Here is a 24,074-nt window from a genome sequence, read left to right as displayed (position 1 = left end):
GAGAGTACCTATTATAGGCTGAACAAATTGCTTCGTTGGCTTCTTCCTGGGGATACGGTGCCAGGCTGCAGGGACGGCAATTCTAAACCCCCCCCCCTGCCTTCGTTCCCTCTCCCCTCAAAAACCCAAACCCCTGAACCGCTTCTTTAAAATAAAAAATTTTAAAAAAAAACCTCTCCTGGCGATCTGTAAAGTTTTGGACGGTGGCCGTCAAAGATGACACGCTCCCCCACTCCCACCCACCCCCCAGCGTAACTGAAACGTCAGGTGTGTGCGGATGACATGACTGTAGTGATAGCATCTTTTTTTGGTTTCCCCTGGAAGGAGAGCGGGGGGGACGGGGGACGCAGGGGCTTTAAGACCGATTTTCCCTCCACATCACACCTTCACTTTGACAAGGGGGGGGAAGAGATAACCCTCCAGTGCTCCGAGCCCCCTCCCCAAGTGACCTTGCAGTTTTCGGTTTCAGGATTCCAGTAAAACCAAAAGCAACGGAGGGAGGGAAACAGCGTGTCTGGAGGGAGGTCGGGGGTGGGGGGGTCCCGGCTTCCCGGAGACTTAGTGTGTCGTCGGCGATTGCAGGATCCTGGCGGAAAAACGGCTGGAGGGCCCCCCCCCTCTCCTGCAGATGTCCAGAACTGTGCCCCCCCCGGGGGGGGGCAGAGTCTCTACCCGTTAAGAATCCTTGTCCGGTTTCGGGAGAAAAAAGAAGGAGTCTTTTCTTTCTTTCTTTTTAAAGGGGGGAGGGCGGTGGAGAGGACTCAGAACCGAAGTTTAAATAATCCCATAACGCGAGTCTCTGCCAATTCCACGTGAAAAGTCTCGTCGTGCCCGCAGGCCCCTGTTTTCAATTTGTTTTAAAATAACTAATATATATATAGATTTATATATATTTATATATATATATAGATTTATATATATATATATATAGATTTGTATATATTATCCTGCGATTCTAGTTCCTTTTCCGCCGCGCCAGAACAAGCGCCAAGACTGCCGCCACCGCCACCTGCCCTCCTGGATGTGTGGGGAGCTGCGAGGCTCGCGGCAGAGAGGCAACAGCGGCGGCGAGAGAGTCAGCAGCACCTCCCGGATCCTATCATTGGTCGGGGTGATCCATGGCTTCGTCGTAAGTGATTATCCTTTTGGGGTCTGGAGAAAGGGGAGAGAAACACGGCGAGTGTGAAGTCAGGTCAACCCGCGTGGTCCCCTTCCCCACCTACGCCCACTTAGATATGTGGAACCGGCACAAACATTGGTGGCCCTTTCCGCATTTATAGGAAATCGTTCTTTGGAACTCCCTGCCAATTGATATCAGGTAGGCACCTCCCCGTATGCTCTTTCTGACGCCAGCTGAAAGCATTTTTCTGCAGGCAAGCCTGTCCAGACATGTTGACATGTGTAGTTTTCTTTTTTTGGCAATTTAATCTTTATTGATTATTTTTCTGCTTTGCCGGTGGCCTCCCCTTCCCCCTTCCTTATGGTGGCTCGGGGGGGGCTTGGGAGCCGTGGTCACGACGGGCGCCGTTGTCCCGCGCCCCCAACAGCCCTCGTGGGCAGCTGCTTTAGCAGCGATACCGTAAGGTCGCAAATATAAGCCGCACTTTTAACTTTTCACGATCGGAATCTGGAAAAAAAGGTGCAGCTTATATTTGGACCAATATGGTATAAAAAACGCTGCGAAAATGCTTTTTTAAAAAAATGTTTTGAAAAATACATTGAATTTGGCATAGCTCACCTTCGCCATCCGGTGTCACATTTGTATAATGCGCTTTTACTACTACTTTATTTTTTTACAACACACCTAGAACGTTTTATTAGCAGCTGTACAGCAGAGTCCTGATTTTAATCATTTTCTGTGTTTCAAATGATTGCTTTTAATGGCTTTGATTGATCATTTTGTTATATTATTATTTTTGCAAACCTCTTTGCTTTTTTTAAATAAAGCATCTAATGTTTTATATATGTAATGCTTATAATCAAGCAGTATATAAATTTCATGAAAACGAAGATATCAAGGCAGAACACCTGGTTTTCTCCCTCCTGCTGCATATTAAGCTGATGGGTGGAAACCTTCACCCTCCAGATGTTACTGAACTTCCGGCTCCTATCAGCCCCAGCCAGCATCCCCAATGCGCAGGGATGAGGCGAGCTGCAGTTCAGCAACATCTGGAGGGACAAAGGCTCCCCACTCCTGACATTAAGCCACCAGGGTCCTTCCCACAGGAAATTAAAATTACTTTAAACCAGCTAAACAATGAAGCCTCCCCGAAGGAGGATTCCCAAACACTGGTTTGTGGCGGGGTCTCTGTCCCTCTTGGAAAAAAAACCCATCATCCTTGGGTTCAAATTTATACAAGGAAGGAAGCCCTCTGAGCGCCCCAATGGTCTCGGCCTGATCTACATCGCAGGGCTGTTGTTGAGGGTAAATTATAGTGGGGTTTTTTTAATGGAGTGGCCCTCCAGCATTGCTGCCCACTGGTCGTGCTGGAAGGCCGCAGTCCCCCCCACCGCAAGCAGCCAACCTTCCACACAACTCCCCCTACACAAAATAAATTAACCGGCCCTTCCTTCGCAGTGGGGCAGAGGCAAAGCAGATGTTGTGGCCGTCCGAGATTCTTACCTTGCTTTCTCAAATTACAAATTGTTTCCATTTCTGCGGAGAGAGGGGGGGGGGAGAGGAGGGAAAAGTTTAGTATTTCAGATTCGGATGTGTGCGGGGCATTCAACAAAGGGATGTTTCTCCAAACAACACCCCCCCCTCCAATTTCAAGAAGATTCCTGCGACGCCCCTCCCTCCGCCCAGGCACCCACTTTAATTTAGCTACACTTAAAGCCTTTCTGGTTTGTCCTGGAGGGTTGCTATCTAAAAAGTTAAAAACACACAAGAATGATAAAGGGGGTGGGGAGGAGGGAGAAGACCCCAATTCTGCAATCTGCATCTCTGCAAAACTGGCACCCCTCTTTTCCAGCAAAAAGAAACCCCACGAGGAGAACCAATGAACAACAAAACACACACACAGCGCCCTGACAATGCCAACCCGCTGCCCTCCGCCCATCTTGGGGCTCCCAGCTCCCGCCAGCTGGCATGGCCAGAGGTTATGGGTGCTGGGAGTCCAGCCGGAGCCAGAGAGCGCCAGGTTGCCTCACATAATCATCAGTCGGAGGGGGCCCTGTGGATCACCTAGTTGTGCCACCCCCTGCCATGCAGGAATATGCAGGCATGGTGAGAAAAGGACACACCAACGCCCTTTCCCAAGTCTCTCTGGAACCTTGAGGACTAGAGGCTTCAAGAAAGAAAAAGAGGCGTTGAATGAATTGCAATCTACTGGCTGAACCGCCCACACCTGCTAACTTCCTGGCCCGGGTGTAAGAAACAGGGGATGTGGTGCTGGATCAGGCCACGGAGCCTCCAGCCAGGTTCACTCCAGCCCTTCTGGGGAGCAGCTCGGAGCAGCTGCCCCATTTGTGCCACAACCTGTGAGTGGCAGAGGGTGAACCTCAGCAGCCTCTGGGTGCCGCTGGACTGCAGCTGCCACCACATCCCCGACTGCGGCCAAAGCTGGCCCCTGGAAGAGTATCAGGAGAGCGGAAAGCTCTCCACCCCACACTTTCTGTTTCCCCCAGATTAGCAGGAGAGAACTTGGGAAGAGGGCCTGGCTGCTGCGTCAGGCCAAAGAGGGCTCTATCCAGCCCGGCCCCCTGATCTCACAACGGACAATCAGGTATCTCCAGGGGAAGCCTACAAGCAGGATCGGAGCACAACAGCCTCTCTCTCTCCACTTGGGATTCCTGGCAACTGGCATCTACTGATGTCCAACAAGGACAGAGAATCATAGAACAGCAGATTTGTGAAGGCTCACGGCTCATCTAGTCCAACCCCCTTCAATGTAGGGATTTCAGGATTCAGGGATGGGGAATGGCCGGCACTCCCAATGTCGCAGGACTACAACTCCCATCATCCCTGCTAGCTAGGGAGGATGGGAGTTGTAGTCTAGCAACGGCTGGGGACCGGAGCTTGAGAAGCACAGCTGTAACGGGAAACCTTGCAAGCAAGACCCGAGTGCAAAAGCGCCTCTCCAAGGAAACTGGCACTCACGGCGGGCCGGCAGCAGCCCGTGACTGCCGTGAGGTCAGCCGGCCTCCTGGAAAAGGAACCGCAGAGGGCGGAGGACGCCTGGCTTCCCTTGCCAACTGCATCCCACAACCGGTCAGAAAACAGCCGTGAGATGCAACAAGCCACACACACACCCCACAGCTGCTGTGGGGCTGCAGATCCATTAGCAGGAACTGGACAGATAGAAATTCCCTGGCTTCGGGGCTGCAAGGACTTTCTGACAGAAAGAGCCGTTTTGACAGTGGAACCGATTCCCAGGAGTGGGGGGCTGGCCTTCTCTTCCTTGGGGGTTTTTAAGCAGAGGTTGGATGGCCATCTGTCCTGGATGCTTCAGCTGAGATTCCTGCATTGCAGGGGGTTGGACTAGATGGCCCCTGGGGGTCCCTTCCCACTCTACAATTCTAGGATTCTATGCTTTGCCTGCAGAAGAGCCCCGGCTCGACCCCCTGGACACCTCTCCGCTTTTGTTTCTCAATCCATCAAGGAGCAAAGGGGATCTTTGGAAAGCTGCTGCCGGTCAGAGTCAACAAGAGAGCGATCACCTCGGAGATCTTGCCTCTTGGAGGCACCAAAACACCACTCAGCAAAAGAGGAGTGCTCTGGTCTTATTTTTGACCAGCCTGTTAAAATAGTAGCAGCCTGCGCTGTCTGAGATTTGGAGAGGAAGCCTTCTCCTCCTCCTCCTCCTCCTCCTCTACAGGGCAGCTCCCTCTGCCCAACAGGACGGTAGAGACACAACGCCCTTCAGCTCTTGCAGCCCCTGCCAACCCCAGGCGTGGTGCTTCCTGGCGGATGCATTCGAAAAGCATCGCCTTGGGAAGGACCCAGGCGGCAGGTGCTACAGTGGCGTCTCGGAGGAACCAAGGGAGCTGCCTGAAACAGAGCCTGCCCCACCCCGGCACATCTGGCTCAGCATTGTTGACACACAGGAGTCGTTGCCCACCTGGAGACTACGTGGGGGGGGGGTGTTGAACCCGGGACCTTCAAAGCGAGCGCTCTGACGTCGGGCTGAGGCCCTTCTCTTAATGTCAAGGGCTGGCAGAAGCTGCTCCGCGCACAAACCTCTCCCCGTCCCTCTGAACCATCTCGAGTGTTGCTATAAATACCCGCCTCCTTTTTTTTTTGCGTGTGTCAGATATTCATTAAAAAACATATCACTACGCAGTTTGGAAAAGAGGGGACGTGCTTAGCTTAGACCCATTCACAGAATGGTAAGAGTTGGAAGGGGGTCCCCTGGGGTCATCTAGCCCAACCCCCTGCAATGCAGGAGTCACAGTGACCCAAACTCTCTTCTGTTCCCCCAACGGCTTCCATTATCCCAGATGTTGACAGGACTCCAACTCCCAGCAGCCAGTGAAGCCAGGGATGATGATAATAAGGAGCCAGGAGACCAGAAACATCTGGAGGGGGGTTGCCACCTCTGGTTCCCCTCCCCTACAGCCCCTGATCTGCAAAAATGGTTAGTGGTGCAGCCATAAACCTGCTAGCACATCTGCAAAGCCAAGCAGGGTCTGATATGGTTTCGAATTGGATGGGGGGCCTTGTGCTGAGATTCCTGCAATGCGCTACATGCCCCTCACGGTCCCTCCCAATTCCACAAGGCTACGATTCTAAGTAAGCCTTGCCTGTTTCTGCTGCCTGAGAAGAGAACCTCCACGTCTGGACACAGTCTACCTTATGGTACCAGCTGCTGCAGTTCAAAAAGACGATTGACATCTTTGCCCCGCTAACAAGCTTCCCAGAAGCGCCCCCATCTGGTACTGGGCGACATCAGGGGTGGGGAACCTGCATGCCCCCCCAGGTGCTGGGACTCCAAATCACATTTGGGAAAGATGGGAGTTGTAGTCTGGCAGCTCCTGGAGGGGCTGCCACAGGCTCCCCCTCCCTAATCTTAAAGGAAGATGACATCTGAAGATGCCCAAGCAGGCATCAAGGGAAAGCAGGGCTCTCCCCAACCCCCCCCCAAAAAAAACCCTCCTTCCAGGTGGCGCTGATGGGAGTTGTAGTCAAAAACACCCAGAATGTTGTCAGGTTGGCAGAGGCCACCATAAGAAAGCAGCGAGGCCACCTCCACGGCTGAGGGGGGTCCCTTAGCAAAGTGCCACTTCTCCCCCCCCATACACTACTGAGGCTTGTCCTGCACCCCCTTTAAAAAAAAATTTAAGAAGTTGATTTTCCCCACACCAGCACTTGGGCACCAAAGCAGCTCCCACCATTGGTGCGTTCTGCCTCCTGGAAATCACCGTTGCTCCTGCGTGTCCTTGTGGCTGCCACAAAACACAGCAACCCTTATTTTCACTTTTTTTTCTTTTGCAAGGGGACCTAGAAAAGGAGGAGCCCCTGCAGTCTTAAGTACTTATAGTCTCCCTCTCTTAACGTTTTCGCTGCGATGGGACAACGGACGCGTTGTTGTGAAACAGTGCAAGCTACAGCACGATTTTCACTGAGCCGTCCTGGGGGGGGGGGGTCTTTTATGGCTGCACGGCAGCCTATAAAGAACTGACAACGTAACGCAACACCTGGATAGGAAAGGAACAGGTGTTCCTCACATCCTTAGGCTGCAGGTGTCAGAATGGCATGGGGCAGGAGAATCGGGGGGGGGGGACAGTGTTGGATCTCTAAGGGGCAGGGGAGGAAATTAAAAAAATGAATAAATAGGCATATTAATGATGCTGTAATGAAGACCCAGGACAGTCGCCAATGCTGGGCCCCTCTAACACTCCAAACAGACACATAATCTATAAAACAATTTATCTTCTGACAACCGCACGGCTGCTTCTCACCACAACACCCGCCCTGGCCCGCTTCAATTATTTTCCCCTGGCAGAGAGCACCCCAAAACCAAGTGAGGTTTGTTTCTTTCCTCCTCCCTCCCAGCCCATTTTCCTTTCGTGCTGCGCCCTTTGAGATTGTAAAAGGCCTTTTTAAAAAAACTTTACTTTTTTCCTCTGTTAATGGTCTGCAAGCCGCTCTGGGACCCCGTTTTTGTCCAAAGAGTATGATTTAAAATAAAAATCGTTCCCCAAACCCACACTAAATCCATTATGCCAAGGGGGGGTGGGGCAGAACCGGAAGCTGAAGCAGGACGACAACGAGGAGGACATAGATTTACCTTGAGTGTGATATAGAACGGCCGCCCTCAGGTCAAAATCACCCCAACTCTCTTTCCTTCCTAGGCCACCCTGGCACCTCAGTTCTTTGGCGGAAACTAACAAATGGTTCGTGGGCGAGGCCAGGCGCCTCTCTACGTGGCAGTCCTTGGAGAGGAAAACAAAGGTGCCGCCCGCTTCGGCCTGGCACTGCCCACCGGGCCGAAGGGGCTCTGAGAGGGAGCCGCCGTTGCCGCCAGCCGCCTCGCCCGCGGCCCCCAGTTTCAGGATCCTGCCAGGGAGCTGCAGGCTAGTCCGCTTGTCCAGCTCGTAGGCCTTGGGGAAGGCAGGCGGGTCAGGCCCCGGGGGAGCCGCCTCGGCCCCTGGGGACGCCAGGGCGACCGGGCCCTCCCCCTGAAATGTCACCTCCGCGGCCTGGGGGCCTGCCGGCTTCCTGGCGCCCGCCTCCGGGCCGGCGCTGGGCTCGTTGATGAACGACAACCCCCACTGGTTCTGGAAAATGTCGCCCAGGCTCTTCTGGCTGGCCTGAGGGGGTGGCGGCGGCGTCTCGGCCTGCACGGCGGCGTTGAGGAGAACGGCTTGCATATTCGACGGGTAGATGAACAGGCTGGATTTGGGTGGCGGGGGCTCTGCCGGGGCGACCCCGAGGCCCGCCGCGTCCAGGGGCCCCGCCTCAGAGGCCGAGGGGACTCCGCCGGGCACGAGGAGGGGCTGGGGCCCCCGGTCGGCCCCCGCCAACACCGGCCCGTTGGAGAAGCCGGCCGAGGTGACGGATTTCATGGCGGACATGGGGACCTGCGAGAGGCGGCCGGGGGGCTGCGCCTGGGCTTCCGTGGCGGACGACGAACACAGGGAGGAGGACGAAGACGAAGACGAGGACGAGGAGAGGGTCGGGGAGGGGGCGCTCTGCGCAGAGGTCTTGTTGAGGTTCTCCTTGACTTTGCTGGCGTAGCTGATCTTGGGGACGATCTTGGCGCTGCTGTTGTCCACCGGGAAGACGGGGGGAGGCTTGAAGAGCGTCCAGGAGTCCTCCTTGGAGGAGGCTGCCGGCACGTGCTTGCCCTTCGGCCGCTCCTCAAACTTCTTGCCCGCGGCGCCAGCCTTCCCGTCCGAGTTCTTCCGCGGCGGCACGTCGCCCGGCTTCCCGCGCCCGGCCCCCAAGCCCCCGGCCTCGCACTTCCAAGCTGGCTTGGGGGCGTCCACGCGGCCCCCCGCCTTCGCCTCCCCGCCCTCGGGCTCCTGCTTGGAGGCCACGGTGCCGGCCGAGGGTTCGTGCGGCGTGGCCTGCGCCAGGTTGAGTGCCTCGCACCCCTTGGCACTGTTTCGGCGCCCCTTCCGCTTCTTGGGGGTGGTGTAGCTGCTCTCCGAGCCGCTGCCATCGTTGTCGGCCCCCCTGGCGACGTAGCCGTTGGCGATGTAGCCCGAGGAGACCATGCCGTTGGGGATACAAAGGGCCTCGGCCTTGTCGGGGGACCGGCCCTCAAAGCATTTCTCCGGCTTCCTGTCTGCGGCCCCCTTGGGGACAAAGCTCTTGGGCTTCAGCCCCAGCTTCCCATAGGCACCGCCCCCCTTCACGGTCTGCTTGAGCGCCAGGGCGGGGTCCCCGGGGATCTGGCTGCCGTTGGGGACCCGGGAAATGGGGCCAGCCGCAGCATCGCCCCCGTTCAAGCTCTTTGGGGGGGACTCCCGTTCTCCGACGCTGCCGTTCAGCTCACCGTAGCCTAGGAGGAAAAGAAAGGCAGGAGCGTTAAGGTCAGAAGTTGTGCTGCGTTCATATCCCACCGTGACTGCCTTCTTGCCCGCCAGCAACTGGGACATTTGGGGTAGACTGCCTCTGCGCCTGGAGGCTCACCAGTCGTCGCCCGCAAGTGGACACTTGCTGTAAGCAGGGCCAGAAATTAGCCAGGGACCAGGTGCGTTTTGTGACTGGCGTGGGTCCAACTGAAGATCCCTGGATGCCAGGTTAGAAACTGAGTAAAGCAAAATGTCCCTTAGAGAAGGATCTTAAATACTGCCCCAGAAGCCTGATTTCGTTTTATTCCAGACTGTTTCCTAATCCGGCCCACCTAAAAAAAGCTCTACAACTCTGGGGTAAAATCCTGAAAAAGCTGAACAACTTCAATCCTAAGCTCAAAAAATATAAAGCGGTATAGAAATGAAATTATTATTAACAATAATACTTCCACCGTGAATAAACTGGCACCTAGACATTCCATTACTGGAACCGTAACCTAGGTTTAACGTGCTATTTGGTGATCAGATTATATATCTGAGTTTTAACACAGGCTGTAAACTGGTTGGGTCAGGCGTCGGCAACCTCCGGCCAATGGGCTGGACAAAGGCCATTTAATCGGCCCACGAGCCGCCCGGTCACCAAGCCGCCCACTCGGCAAGTCCCCCGCGAGCTGCACTAAACTGGGGACTCGCTGAGTGGCGAAACGGCATCTGTGCATGCGCAGATGCCAAAAATCACTTCTGCGCAGGCCCACGGCCGGATAACCTTGCCGGCGCCTGTTGTTATTATTATTTGTGTGTGTATTCAAGAATATCTGGGTACAGAACGATATATTGCCTGCCCTCCACCCTAAGGTGCCAGGGTGGGTTACCACAAAAAAATAATCAAGCAATTGATTAATTGCACTTCTATTTCACCTTTTTCTTTGAGGCAAGGTAGTATCTGTGGTTCTCCCTCTCCTCCTCTAATCTCCACAACAACCCTGCGAAGCAGGCTAGGCAGAGAGGCAGCGGCTGTAGCCCAGGGTCACCCACTGAGATCCTAGACAGACAATAACTGCTACACCACGCAAACCTCCCCTGCTCTTAAAAAAAAACACCAAACTTTTACACACGAAAGAGCTGAAAGTTGCTTCTGCTCCTGTTAAAATACCAAGCACTCCAATCCATGTGCTCATCACCCAGGTAAGTCCGTTATTTATTCATTTTTATCTGCACGGGGGGGGGGGGAGGCATACAATAGGAGCACGGACCTCAACAGACTTACACAATGTCGATGCGCCAGACCAAAGAGATTCACAGTAGTAAAGGCCCTGGGGAGTTCAAGTCTGGACTACCGCAAGGCACTCTATGTGGGGCTTCCCTTGCGCCCGATCTGGAAGCAGCAGTCAATGCAGAATGCTGCAGCACAGTTGCTGACAGATGTGAGACCCCTGACGCAGCATGTGCTCAGAAATCCGCACTGCTTGCCCACCTGCTGCCAGGCCAGGTTCAAGGCGTTACTATTAGCAGACAACGCCCTTGCCAGCTTGGGACCAGAGATCTCCTTGCCCCATATAAGCCCACTTGACAGCTTCAATCTGCAGAAGCGGCCCCTCTCACGGGTGCCGCATAATCCCCATTTCACATTTGTAAGGATTAGTGTGGCCGCCCCTACACTTTGGAACTCCCTGCCACTTGACACCAGGCAGGCGCCTTCGCTGTACTTTTCAGCAACTGCCCCAAACATGCTCATTCAGGCAAGCGTACCCAGAAACGTGGAACGCCTTCGTGTATTTTAGCTTATTGTTAATTTTATTAATGGTTTTAAATGCTTGTTTTTAAGTGGGTTTTTTTTTGGGGGGGGGTGTTGCATCTCCAGCCTTCTGGCAATGGGACCCACAGATTCCCCGTGGACTGCAGAGAACTCGGGGGCAGAACTTCCGTGTTATGCTGAGTTCCGGAGTGAGTGGGAAACGTCTGCCTGCTCCGAAAGTCACTATGACTCAAGAAATTCCCCCCACCTATTCCCCCCCCACAAGGTGGGAGCACAACTCTGCTGCGCCAAGCACAATGCCAAAAACCTCCCAACCCTTCCGCAAACCACCTGATGGAAATGGGGAACTTTTGGTGCTGAGACGTGGCCCTGATGCTCCCAGACAAAAAATTCTCCATCCCAGGCAGGGCTGGGGGGGGGAGACTCTCTGCCTGAAACCCTGAAAGCCATGGCCAGTCGGAGCGCTGAGCTGGGGGCGCTGAGCTGTGTACTCAGATCAAGGCAGCTTCCTGTGTTCCTGCGTGCACCTAGGACCTCGTGAATTCAAAACAGACGCTCCACAGCTGAGCCACAGCCCAGGCCCAGGAGACCTCAGGCTTATGCAGGGAGCTTTCTTACGCAGAGTCAGTCCCTGGGTGGAGGTGGCTCAGCACTGAGGGATGGAACCTAGAGCCTTCCGGTTGCCAGACGGGTGGTCTCTACCCCTGAGCTATGCCCCTATGCAACCTTTTTCAGCAGGGGGCCGGTCCACCGTCCCTCAGACCTTGTGGGGGGCCGGACTATATTTTGAAGAAAAAAAATGAACGAATTCCTATGCCCCACAAATATCCCAGAGATGCATTTTAAATAAAAGGACACATTCTACTCATGTAAAAACACGCCGATTCCCGGACCGTCCGCAGGCCGGATTCAGAAGGTGATTGGTCCGGATCTGGCCCCTGGGCCTTGCCCTATGCCCTCCAATTCCTTCGCACATAAAACTACCACGCGAAGGCACAAGGGAAACTGGAACCACCCGACAAGCCCTTATTTCAGTTCAGCTGGTAAGAGCAGGAGACTCTTAATCTCAGGGTTGTGGGTTTGAGCCCCATGTTGCGCAAGGGATTCCTGCATTGCAGGGGGTTGGACTAGATGACCCTCGGGATCCCTTCCAACTCTACGATTCCATGATCTCTGTGGTAATTGTAGTTTGAAAGGATCCCAACGTCCATCTAGTCCAGGGGTAGGCAACCTGAGGCCTGGGAGCCGGATGTGGCCCAATCGCCTTCTCAGGACTCAGCGTGTTTTTACATGAGTAGAATGTGTGCTTTTATTTAAAATGCATCTCTGGGTTATTTGTGGGGCATAGGAATTCGTTCATTATTTTTTCCCCAAAATATAGTCCGGCCCCCCACAAGGTCTGAGGGACGTTGGACCGGCCCACGGCTGGAAAAGGTTGCTGGCCCCTGATCTAGTCCAATCCCCTGCCATGCAGATATCTCAACTAAAGCCACCAAACCTCTACTTGAACAAATCCCAGGAAGGAGAACCCGCCAACTTCCAAGGGAGTCCGTTCCACCGTCAAGCAGCTGACATTTAATTTTCTGCATGTAGCTATTGCCTTATACAGTCGTACCTCGGGTTAAGAACTTAATTTGTTCTGGAGGTCCGTTCTTAACCTGAAACTGTTCTTAACCCGAGGTACCACTTTAGCTAATGGGGCCACCCGCTGCTGCTGTGCCGCCGGAGCACGATTTCTGTTCTCATCCTGAAGCAAAGTTCTTAACCTGAAGTGTTATTTCCGGGTTAGCGGAGTCTGTAACCTGAAGCGTCTGTAACCTGAAGCATCTGTAACCTGGGGTGCCACTGTTAATATAGGAGACAGAGAGACAAGTTGATGATGCAAACTGGCCCCAGTTCACCACCGTCCCAAGTGAACTATAGACTAAGAGAGGGGACAAAACACCTCCTAGCAGCAGAGGCTGCTCCCAACTCCAGCTTTAAGTGGATTAGGCCAGGGCACCAGCAGTTTCCACAGAGCAGAGACTCGGCTGGCATTGGGTCTTTTCTTTCCGTGAATATTTATTCTGCCACTGCTGTTCTTTAGAAACGTTTAGAGAGAAAGAGAAGGCACATGGGCATAGCATCGTTGCAAGTTTCCAGACCTGATGGTTCTGGATCAAGGATTCAAAAAGGAAACTGCCTTATGCAGAGTCCATCTAGCTTGGTACTGTCTACACTGGCTGGCAGCAGCTCTCCAGCTTCAGAAAGGATTCATTCCCACCCAGTCTGACCTGAAGATACCAAGGACTGCATCTGGGACCTCCTACATGCAAAAGAAATGCTCCAGCCCTGAGCTATGGCCTTTTTCCAAATGCCACTGGACTCATAACTACCTCCGTCCGTGACCACTGGCCCTGCTGGCTGCTGCGAGCCCTCAAACATTCCAAGGATCTCACAGGGAAAAATACACCAATCTTTTCACCACATCGTTGAGGTGGTTTTCAAACTTTAGAGAACGGGAACCACTTCTGCATTTCGGAAACCAAAGACCTGCTACGAATCTTGGCGCGCTGCAAATGATTCTAGGGCGCATCCTGCGGGGTGCAATCCAAACAATGGGGAGTTTCCCCACTAAACCGAGGGTGCGGCCCAGCTGTCTGGAGAGGACACACACTGGCTTTCAGGACTGCTCATGAGCCATTTCTGCTGCGGGGGATACTGGCCACCTCTGGTGAGCCCCAGAACCCAGATTGAAAGCCAGGGGTGCATCCATGACTTGGAGCCATGGCAGCACCCTCTCCTTTCATGCAAAGCGAAGGGTACCAGGCGTGACTCTGCATTCACGGATGTTGAGAGTCCAGTGGAGGGGGGGGGAGAGACTTCAAGCCCCAAATGCAGCAGTTGCGTGGCCACAACGGCAGTGTGGGAGATCAGGCCATGCCAACGCAATGGAGGGGGAATCTGTGGTGTGTGCAGGGCGAACGGCAGGTGTTTGTACTGGAGAAGACCAGCTCCAATACTGATGCAACATTACAAAGGTCAAGAGGCCTGGGGAGGGTGTCTTTTGCATTTAGAAAAGATGAAAGTACTGTAAATGGCTTAGGGGTGCCTCACAGGTAGCTATTCTCAAAGGAAAATAGTATTTAAATAATAATAATAATATTAATAATAGCCAGCCACCTTGGACTCCTTTGGGAGGAATGGTGTGATATAAATTGAGTAAGAACAGAAGAAGAAAGAGCCTGCTGGATCAGGCCAATGGCCCATCTCAACCAGCATCCTGTTCTCACTGGGGCCAACCAGATGCCCATTGTGGGAAACCCACAAACAGGGCCGGAGAACAAGGGCACTTCTTTCCCCTCCTGTGGTCTCCAGCGACCGGCATCCAGAAGCATTGCTGCCTCTGACCGTGGAGACAGCGCCAAGCAACCATGGCCGGCAGCCTTCGACAGCCCTCTCCTCCTCCGTGAATTTGTCTAATGGTCTTTTGAAGTCCTCTAGGTCGGTGGCCATCCCTGCCTCCTGTTCCATAGCTTTGACGCTGCGCTGCGTGAAGAAGAACTTTCTTTTATCCGTCCTAAATCTAAATCAGCTTCATTGGATGTCCACGGATTTCAGTGTCACGAGGGGCGGAGACAAACCTTTCCCTATCCACTTTCTCCATGCTGGGCATAATAATCATATAAACTTCTATCATGTCACTCCTAAACTGAAAAGCCCCAAACGCTGCAACCTTTCCTCCTAGGAGTCTCTCGCTCTTATCTCCGGGATCACTTTGGCTGCCCTTTTCTGAACCGCTTCCAACTCTACAATATCCTTTTTGAGGTGAGGCGACCAGAACCGCACCCAGTAAATAAATACTAACGTTACGAATGCCATGAATAAGATCCATGATCTCTGGTGGACCCTCTGTTGGGATGCACAAGCTTTTGAGCTTCCCAGAACTTTCCAGGATGAAATAATATGTTATTGCATCTTTTTAACCAGGGGTAGGCAACCTAAGGCCCGGGGGCCAGATGCGGCCCAATCGCCTTCTCAATCCGGCCCGCGGACGGTCTGGGAATCAGTGTGTTTTTACATGAGTAGAAGGTGTCCTTTTATTTAAAATGCATCTCTGGGTTATTTGTGGGGCATAGGAATTCGTTCATTTCCCCCCCAAAAAAATCTAGTCCGGCCCACCACATGGACTGAGGGACGGTGGACCGGCCCACGGCTGAAAAAGGTTGCTGACCCCTGTTTTTAACCTACATTGCCTTCAACCTGTGAAGGCCTTGGGATGACAAACCTGCGGCCTTCCACTTGATGCTGGACTACAACTCCCATCATCCCCCACAGCCAGCAGTGCCAACGGTCAGGGATAAGGGGAGCCATGGCCCAGAAACATCAGAAAGGCCAAAGGTTCCCCACACCTGTACTAAGGTGAGACAGGGCCTTTTCAACTGCAGCACCGAGTCTTTGGAGCATCATCCTGCTGTTAACATTTTACTGTGGAAAACAGGCTAGCAGGCCTGGCTTTTTAAGCAAACCTTCAGGTCAAATTAGCTTCACTGCTGCAAAAATTTGGGGCACAAAATTTTGCTTCTGCCTGACCTGCCGCCTTTAAATACTGTTACCGTGAACCATGTGAAGAGTTACTCACCTATAAACAATATATAAATTTCTGTTACTATTTGTATTATTACTATTTCATACAAATACCCATCTGTGTGTTCGAGTACCCGCTGGTTCCTGACTAAAACAACCTGAAAGAGAGGAATCGAATCAAAAGATTTCCCCCACAAGACCTCTTCTGTCCACTTACTGAAGATTTATTTGGAGAGACAGGATGGGGAGAGTTTTCTACAGAACAGGCACATCAGTGTCCTCACACCTTCCTATCCATGAAAGGAAGGTTTTAATGGATCATTAAGGGGGGCGGAGGGAGAGTTGATGGTTCCTGGACCACCATGCACATGTCTGGGGGCTCACTATTTCAGAATTGGTCACTTATAATGCGCATGAAGAGAACGCAGGGAGGTTTCATTCAGGTTTTTTTGCCAATTGCAGGGTAACGATCTGGACCACGCAAAATCTGGCCAACATCCTCCCCAAAATGATTTTAATAGGAAAAGCCCCACATTGTATTGGCTTGAGGGACATAACTGAGGGTTGGGTTTGTTTCTTAAGCATTCATGTTTTTATACAAAAATACTATGGGAAGTGCTGAAGAAAGCTGCCCTACAAGGAAGTTCATCTAGGGCAGGGACGTCCAACTTCCAAGAGACTGCGATCTACTCACTGTATTTAAAAAAACTGGCAGTGATCTGCCCATTGTCACCGAAGGATGGACCAGAGTTGTTGAGCTTTTTCAGGAAGCCAAACTTCTTGAGCTTTTTTTTGGGGGGGGGGATCGACCTGGGAGGTGGTGATCTACCGGGTACACCCCCATGATCTACCAGTAGATCGCGGTCTACCTGTTGGACATGCCTGATCTAAGGGGGACCTGGAGACTTCCAGATGTTGCTAGATCACGACTCCACCATCCCCGAACCATTTGCACACTGGCTATAGGAAGCCCAGCGACTTCCAGGGGGCCACAAACTCCTCTGATCTGGCCCAGAACTGTCCACTCTTCAAGGCACCCGTTAGTGCTCAAAACATTTCAGGAAGAGGCATCCCTTGGACCTGCTTAAGGGTCACATCCAGACCTTATACTTAAAGTACAGTTTGACAGCCATAGATTCCACCCAAAGAATCCTGGGAACTGTAGTTTGTTAAGGGTGCCGAGGACCGCTAAGACAGTGTTTTTCAACCTTTTTTGGGCAAAGGCACACTTGTTTCATGAAAAAAATCACGAGGCACACCACCATTAGAAAATGTTAAAAAATTTAACTCTGTGCCTATATTGACTATATATAAAGTAATTTTTCAATTTTTCCCACGGCACACTAGTGTGCCGCGGAACAGTGATTGAAAAACACTGCGCTAAGAGATCCTTCCCAGAATTACAACCCCCAACATTATTAACAGACCACAGTTCCCAGCATTTGGGGAGGTGGGTGGAATGGGGAGGGCCATCTCTGTCCAAGATCTGCCTCTCTCCCCATGGCACCCTCAGTTCAAGTCCTTGCTATACATTTGGGGGGTCTGTACCCACACAAATCTTCCCAGACACTTCCACAACAGAAGCCCTTGTGGCACTGTGGCTCAAGCGGCACACTAGGTCTAGGAGACCTGGGTTCGAATCAGCCAAGAAGCCAATCTCTCTCTCTCACACACACACACCCTTGCAAATACAGCGAGTAAGAACCCCTAAGCTCCTATGAGTAGGGCAGTAACAACAATGGACCAAATCCATCTTGGGAGGTGGTGGGCTCCCCTTTGCTTAGGCTTTGCCACCCTGGTGCCCCCCCCCCCGGTGTTCTGGACTACAACTCCCATCAGCCCCAACCACGTTAGCCAAGGCTGAACCAGATGACCTTTGGAGCTCCCTTCCGCTTGCATGACCGAGATCATTATTAGGGAGAAGTTGTTGCTAATTAGAAGAAAGCGAGCTGTTGCCGGTTAAAAGCGCAGGGGGTTCAAAAAACACCCACCACCCCCACGCTAAGCCGGTGACCTTGGGAGCAATCACCTCTTCTTCCTCTAGCTAGCCTACCTGGCAGGGCTGTTAGGAGGGCAAATCCGGGTGAACCGAACACACGACCCCAAATCCCTTGCAGGGGAGGCGGAGGCAAGAATTCCAACCATCATCTTAACAAAGCCCCCCCCCCCAAAAAAAAACCCTGCCTGTCCTTCGCAGGTTTCCCGGTCTGCTTGCGCCCCCAAAAACACAACCCACCCCCGTCTCCCCAAAAGGGAGCCCCCTTCCTCCATCCCGCGCCCCCACCCCAAGCCCCCTTGTTGCCCCCAGACATCCCCCCCAAACCCCCAGCATCCGTCCGGGGCGGACAATGGCGCGGAGCCGGCCGGGGCCCGTCTAGGCCCGAGCCAGGCCAGGGCGGTGGCGGTCTCGGCGGCTCGCCTCCCGCCCAACATGGCGGCGAAGGCCCCGGCGGAGGAGGAGGAGAAGGCCCGGGAAGGAGGCGGCCTCGCCGGCTGCCAGGCCTCGAGAGCAGGGGGTCCCTCCCGGCCCTCCGAAAAGGCCGGCAGGAGGGAGGAGGCCTGGGCGGCCGAGCCGGGTCTCTGCCTTCCGCTGCCGCCGCCGCCTCTTGCCCGGCCCAGGACCCCCGCTCCAAAGCCAGACCCCTCTTCTCCCCCAGGAGAGGAAAAGCACCGCGCTCGGGCCTAAGCGAGGCCAGCCTCGGCCTCCCCCCCCAAAGTACACATTTAAGCCCCCCCCCCCAATACACACGCCATCATTGCCAGCCCCCCAACTCATGGTTCACATATCCCCAGCCCCCCACCTCCATCCCCGTCCCCAGGCAAAGTAAGAGGTATTTGGGAACCAGCAGAGGGACCCCAGCCCTTCTTAGTCGCCCCAAACCCCTTCCCATACATTAACTAAGGGTCGCTCCTGGCTCTGACTGGGGGTCCCAGGTATTTATTTCCCTCATCTCCCCCCAAAGGGTGTAATTTTGTGACTGCGGCACGAAATGCGCCCGCCACCAGAAATAATCTGATTTTTTCTCTCTCTCTCCATCTCCAAAACAGCTCCCACATTTCAGGTTGTGAAGGTCCGAGTGTACCCGGTTAAAAAGTGAAAGCAAATAAAGGCCCTCTCGACTGCCTTCCCGATTCTGATCCGGGATCTGATTTTTTTTCCTCCCAAAAAACGAGAAGCCACGAATCCCACCACCATCCTGGTTCTGGCCGGGATCCAGTGGGAATCTCCCCTTCCAAAACCTTCCTGATAGCCTATTTTTATTCTTGTCCCCAAAGAACAAGCTGTGGGGAAACCGACCCCGCTCAAGGTCTGGGGTGGCGAGGCAGCATGGAAACACCGGGGTCTGGCTCCCCCCCCCAAAAAAATGCCCAGACCCAGACCCCCATCTACTTCTGCCCCCGAAAAAACCAGCCAGCTAAAATCCTATATCCAGAAAGCGCTTTCCTCCCTCCTAGCAAGGGGGTCCCCGTCGGCCTCTCCAAAGCGCGCAAGACACCCGGAGACCTGCAGCAGGGATCTCCTCCCCCCCCCAAAAAATAACTCTGAGGTCAAGCCGTTTGCCCCCCTCAAAGCCCCCCCCCGCATGCTTTGACCCTCCCCAGCCCCAATATGTGCGCCCCCGCCCGCTAGAGCGCCCCGACCGGCGGCGCCGCCCTCTCCACCCCTCGCCGGCTTTTTGCGCGCGCCCTGGGCCGCCGACCTGCTTTCTTCCTGGGCGCGTCGGGCTGTTGGCCTCCTGCTCCTCCTCCGGCGCCGTGCTTGGGCTCATGCTTGGGGGCTTGCAAAGGCGCCTTCGGCGGGGCCTTGGCGGGCGAGCTGCCCTCGGCCAGGTGCTGGTGGTGGTGCTGGTGGTGGTTGTGGTTGTAGTAGTAGTAATGGTGGTGGTGGTGCTGGTGGTGGTGGTGAGGCGGCTGCTGCTGCTGCTGCTGCTGCGGTGGCTGGTGGCCGGGCTGCTCCTCCATTGAAAAGCCACGGGGCCTCCGGATGATGATGGCGGCGGCGGTGGCGGCTGGCTCTCCCCCCACCCCCGATCCTTCTGGGGGCCCCCTCTCTCCGGATCCTCCCTTCGTTGGCTGCACCGTCCGGGAAAAGGGGAGTCTCTCTCGGCTGGCTCGCTCGCTCGCTTCCCGGACGCCCCTGCCCACAGCCCGGCGGGGGGAGCGCGGCGCGCAACAGCCAAGCCACCCAGCCCGTCTACCGCTCCGCTCCCGGCCTGGAAAGAGAGCTGGGGGGGGGTGGGGGGGATCCGAGCAGACTGACAACCGATCTCCAGCAATCAAAAAGCTTCCGGGCCTCGCTGGCCCCGCCCTAGCCAGACCCCCCCCTTTGGTTTTTTGCGCCCCCTTCTTCTCCTCCGGTATTACTTCCCAAGTGCAAAACTCCCTCCTCCTTCCAGCACCATCATTCTTGGCACAGGCTGGGGGGTCCTCCTCCTTCCCGAGGTTTTTTTCTCCCCTGGGCTTCCCGGGCTGCTTTCTCTGGAAGGCCGGCCAAATCCAACGTCAGCAATTTCGAGTCTCGCCTCTTTCTTCCCCGGCAAGCCGTCGGCGGCGGCTCCCCTCGATCCGGCTCTCGCTTAGCAAAAGGCGCTTTCGCACGCAGCCCCGCCGCCGCCGCTGCGCGCGCTCCCGGACCCGGCCTGGGTTTTCTCCGCCCCCTCCGACTTCCCCACCCCCTCCGCCCGCCTCCTCCCAGCCCCAGGAAGGGAGACGTGGAAAGCTGGGAGCGGACGGGGCGCCACCCGCGCGCGCGCGCGCTCCTGCCGGCCGCCCCTTTCTGGAGCTTTCGGGGCTTTGCTGGCTGCCGGGATGGACGCGGCGCGGCTTGGGTCTGCAAGGAGGAGCAGGAAAGAATATTATAAAGTTGACCAAAACAAGGAAACCCAAGACGATCCTGAGAGGAAAAGGGATCCGGGTCTGTTTTGCAATCCTCTGTGGTCATGATCAGGGTTTTGTCCATTTCCTTCCTCTCTCTCTCTCTATATATATATATCCAGGCACCCACACATATTTATTCCAGAATGGGAAAAGGACATTATCCTGATGTGGCTGTGTGTGTACATGTATGTATGTATGCTGCTGCTGCTGCTGCTGCTGTTGTTGTTATTAATTTTATTATTACATGGTCTTTACCGGTCACTTGTTATCTAATAACGTCTCCAAGCGACTTACATTATTATTATTATTATTATTATTATTATTATTATTATTATCATCATTATCATTATTAATTACCCAACCTACACCCTAAGGTCCCAGGGCGGGTTACAAGTAAAACCCAAATAATTAAAACAGTTTAAATAACTTAGGTATATACATACGTGTGTGTGTGTACGTGATGTATAATTTAATTATTTGTATTTATCTATTGCACTTCTATCCCTTTGGAGGTCACTTGGGTTTTCCCCCCAATTACTCCCCACAACAACCCTGTGAGTAGGTCAGGCTGAGGGCCGGGCAGTGACTGCCCCCCAAGGTCATCCTGGGAGCTTCATGGCAGAGAGGGATTTGAACCCTGGTCTCTCCCGGGCCTCGTCCGACACTGACCGCTGGCTCTTCGACTGTGTGTATGCCTGCAGACTAGGCAGAATTCAGCACGCATTCAGGCCCCGTCACGTGTGCATTGTGTGTCTCCTTACCCGGGAGTAAACCCCACTGATCTCGGGTCAGGCAGGCCTAAGAGCCCAAAGTTTAGGTGAGCCGACTTCGAAATCAGCCCCTATTGAGTTCCGGGGGGCTTGAATCCCAGGGAAGCGTGGGTAAAGGACCGTTGCACCATGAAAATGGGTGCCCAGGTTTACTGGACTTGTTTTTACCCCTCCCCCTTTCCAAGAAAAAAAAATCAGCTGAATACTCTCTTCCCTTTTTTGCTGCCAGGGTGAGCTTAGAAAGCGCCGTGCGTCCTTTCCTTGTGCTAGTTGTAGCTAATGCGAGCCCTGCTCGGAGTAGACCCATCGGAATGAATGCACGTGCCTGTTATGCGCCATTGATTTCAATGGGTCTACTCAGTTGGGCACAGCCCTTGCCTTCCTATTTTATTCCCTCTCTATTTTCTTGCGATCGCTGCGCAAAGAGGCGCAGGCGGGTTTAAAATGCGCGTCGTTTACGCGCGAGGAAAAGCGGAAATATATAGAGATGCAGTGTTTGCACGTTTCCAACAGGGACGCGCCAAACTTCGCAAGCGCAGATTTGGGCGGCAGGGGGCGCTTCCCTCCCTCTTGCCATCCTAGGAGTGACTTGTTCTGAGCCCCCCCCTCCCCCCAAGCCACCAACCTTTTGCCAGTCTTGGCAATGGATGGTCTCATGCCCTAAATCCGGGCGATGACCTCACTACCGGAGCTGGGATCAGGAAGGAGCGACACTTCCCGGGAAGACACGTGGATCATCCAAGCCGCCGCTCCCCCCCCCCCCGGCGTTCTTTATAGATTCACACGCGCGCGCGCGCAGGCACGCTTAACCACACAAGAAATGCTGCTTTGGGAAAAGCAGAAGAGGAGGTGCAGGAAGGCCCCCAGGAAACAATAATGGGAGCTGCGAATTATTAATTGATTAATTGCCCGCCCTCCGTCTTAATGTCCCAGGGCGAGTTGCAACATTATATTAAAAACAGTTTATGCCCTTTGACGTAAGACGGGGTAGATTTCCAACTGAAGTTAATACCAGCTGCAAAGAAAGCCTGGAATGGATATGGAGAAGGAATGGTCACCGAGGCAGACTTAGCATTGATCATGGAACCGTAGAATTGTAGAGCTGGAAGGGACCCGAGGATCATCTAGTCCAACCCCCTGCAATGCAGGAATACGCAGCTGTCCCATACGAGGATTGAACCTGAAACCTTGGTGTTATCAGCAGCACCATGCTCTAACCAACTGAGCTATGTTGTTGTTTCGACCAGTAATATAAAGTTAGGGTTGCCATTTTTCTAAAAGTAAAATTCCTGACACCTGCAAAGTTGTTTCACCCCAAATTTGTTAAGCTTTTTTTGGGGGGGGAGAAACCTCCCCCCCTCCCAAAAAAATAGTGATTTTAAACTTTGGGAGCTGTTTGCGATTGGGCAGAATTCCCCCCTGACCCTGATGCCATTTTCACACCCAAAAACCAGGACGTGTCAGGAATTTTCCTAGAGTATGGCAAGCCTAATAAACTTTGGCAAACATATAAAACGAGGGAACGGGATGGGGTCCCCGGGGGAAGGCCACATGTTGATCTCAATCGATTGAGGAAATATGCAATTTATCCATTTGTTTTCATGTTTATTTCATCAGTTTCTATCCAGCCTTGTGAAACATTTCACACAAGGTGGCAAGCAATAATAAATATATAAGAACACAACATGTAATAACACAAAATACTCTTTTGCTGGGGGGGGGGGAGAGAGAGAACCAAACCTCACCTTTGGAACTCCCTGCCCATTGATATTCGTAAGGCACCTTCAATAAATTCTTTGCTGCACCTGCTATAAACATTTTTTCCCAGCAAGCCTGCCAAGGCATGTGATTTTAGTAGGCCTAAGATCCAGAACATGCCTACACCACTGGGTAGGATTTCATTCCTTACGTGTCAGATTCAAATATATACAAAACTCTCTTCCACCATGGAATTGCAAGATTTGGCTGTTCACTTTGTGTTTTGCCGCTTTCATTTTTCTTCAAAATACCAATATGCTTGCTATTCATTTGGAAAATACAACCTCTGCTTTGGAACTTTGATTACATTTTTTTCTTGTTTGCAGTTCTGATTTTACATTAATATTTTAAAAGTTCAACAGAATTGCTGGATTTATATTTTAATTTTCTAAACCTTTGTTTTTTTATTGGTATTTTAAATGAATATGCAGCACTGTCTTGTAAATAGCTCCGAGGTCTTCTGTTTTAGTAAGCGCTATATATACATTTTGTTAAACATGTATTTTGTACAACACCCTCCACTGAGTATTGAATAAGTAAAATGTGGAATTACCAGTCTGCTATTAAGACAAAATTAAACATGACTGTATTGACTGGTGCTGATGGGAGTTCTTAACAATTTCTAGACGACATTCTGCTGTTGAAGGAGTTTGTCTATATATTTAAAAGCCCTTCTCCATATTTAATTTCTTCCAAACCTATTTAGGACTACAATGATCTACACTTAGGACAGCAATTGTATTTATTTAGGGCTACAATCATATACATAACCGTGTTTATGGAAGACAATCTTACTCGGCTACGAGGGATCGCCAAAGAAGAAGACATGCCCAGGAATAAGTCCTGCTCTTACCCCTCAGCCGACATGTACACAATTGCTTGCCAGGTTGCGAGTTTCCATCAGTTATTTAACTCATTAAACTTGCATATCTTTGCAGATCAGCAAAATAGCATTATTTAAGGAACTCCCCTTTTAGATATTACATGTAGAAGTTGAGGTATTTGGCATTACTTGTCGGGTCCGAATAGATACGATGGCTTACTGTCCCACTAAAAGTGTTTTGAAGAAATCACTTAAGCAATGCTGGCCCATTTTTCACCCATCTGCTGCTTTGAAGACTTGTTGGGCCTACCGATATTTCACAAACATTTAAAGTTCCCAGGGATTGATTGCTGATTGTACTTTTTGCATCTCATTACCATTCATCTGTCCCATTTCATTTTTCTCTTTTGAACTGGGTGAGTGCTTCCTTCGGTCTGCACTGAATATTTTCCATTATTTGTTTTCTCTTCGCAAATTTTTTATAATCAAGAAGTGAGATGAGCGCCACAACCCCAGAGTCATCCGCGATTGGACCTAACGGTCAGGGGTACCTTTACCTTTT

General features: G+C 52.7%; 1 protein-coding gene across 1 annotated transcript; it reads right to left on the bottom strand.

Moving 5' to 3' along the window:
* Positions 1–998: 998 nt before the first annotated feature.
* On the bottom strand, positions 999–19,745 carry NUFIP2 (nuclear FMR1 interacting protein 2). Its single transcript, XM_033172164.1, has 4 exons — positions 18,985–19,745; positions 7,230–8,948; positions 2,624–2,656; positions 999–1,152 (listed from the first exon to the last, which is right to left on the bottom strand). The coding sequence occupies exons 1-4, from the start codon at positions 19,244–19,246 to the stop codon at positions 1,100–1,102; spliced, it is 2,067 nt and encodes a 688-aa protein (XP_033028055.1). The 5' UTR covers positions 19,247–19,745; the 3' UTR covers positions 999–1,099.
* Positions 19,746–24,074: the final 4,329 nt, after the last annotated feature.

This window comes from Lacerta agilis, chromosome 15 (genome assembly GCF_009819535.1).
Source record: "Lacerta agilis isolate rLacAgi1 chromosome 15, rLacAgi1.pri, whole genome shotgun sequence".
Taxonomy (NCBI): Eukaryota; Metazoa; Chordata; class Lepidosauria; order Squamata; family Lacertidae; genus Lacerta; species Lacerta agilis.
Note: the sequence above shows the minus strand (reverse complement) of the source record. Positions and strands in the feature narration are given on the sequence as shown.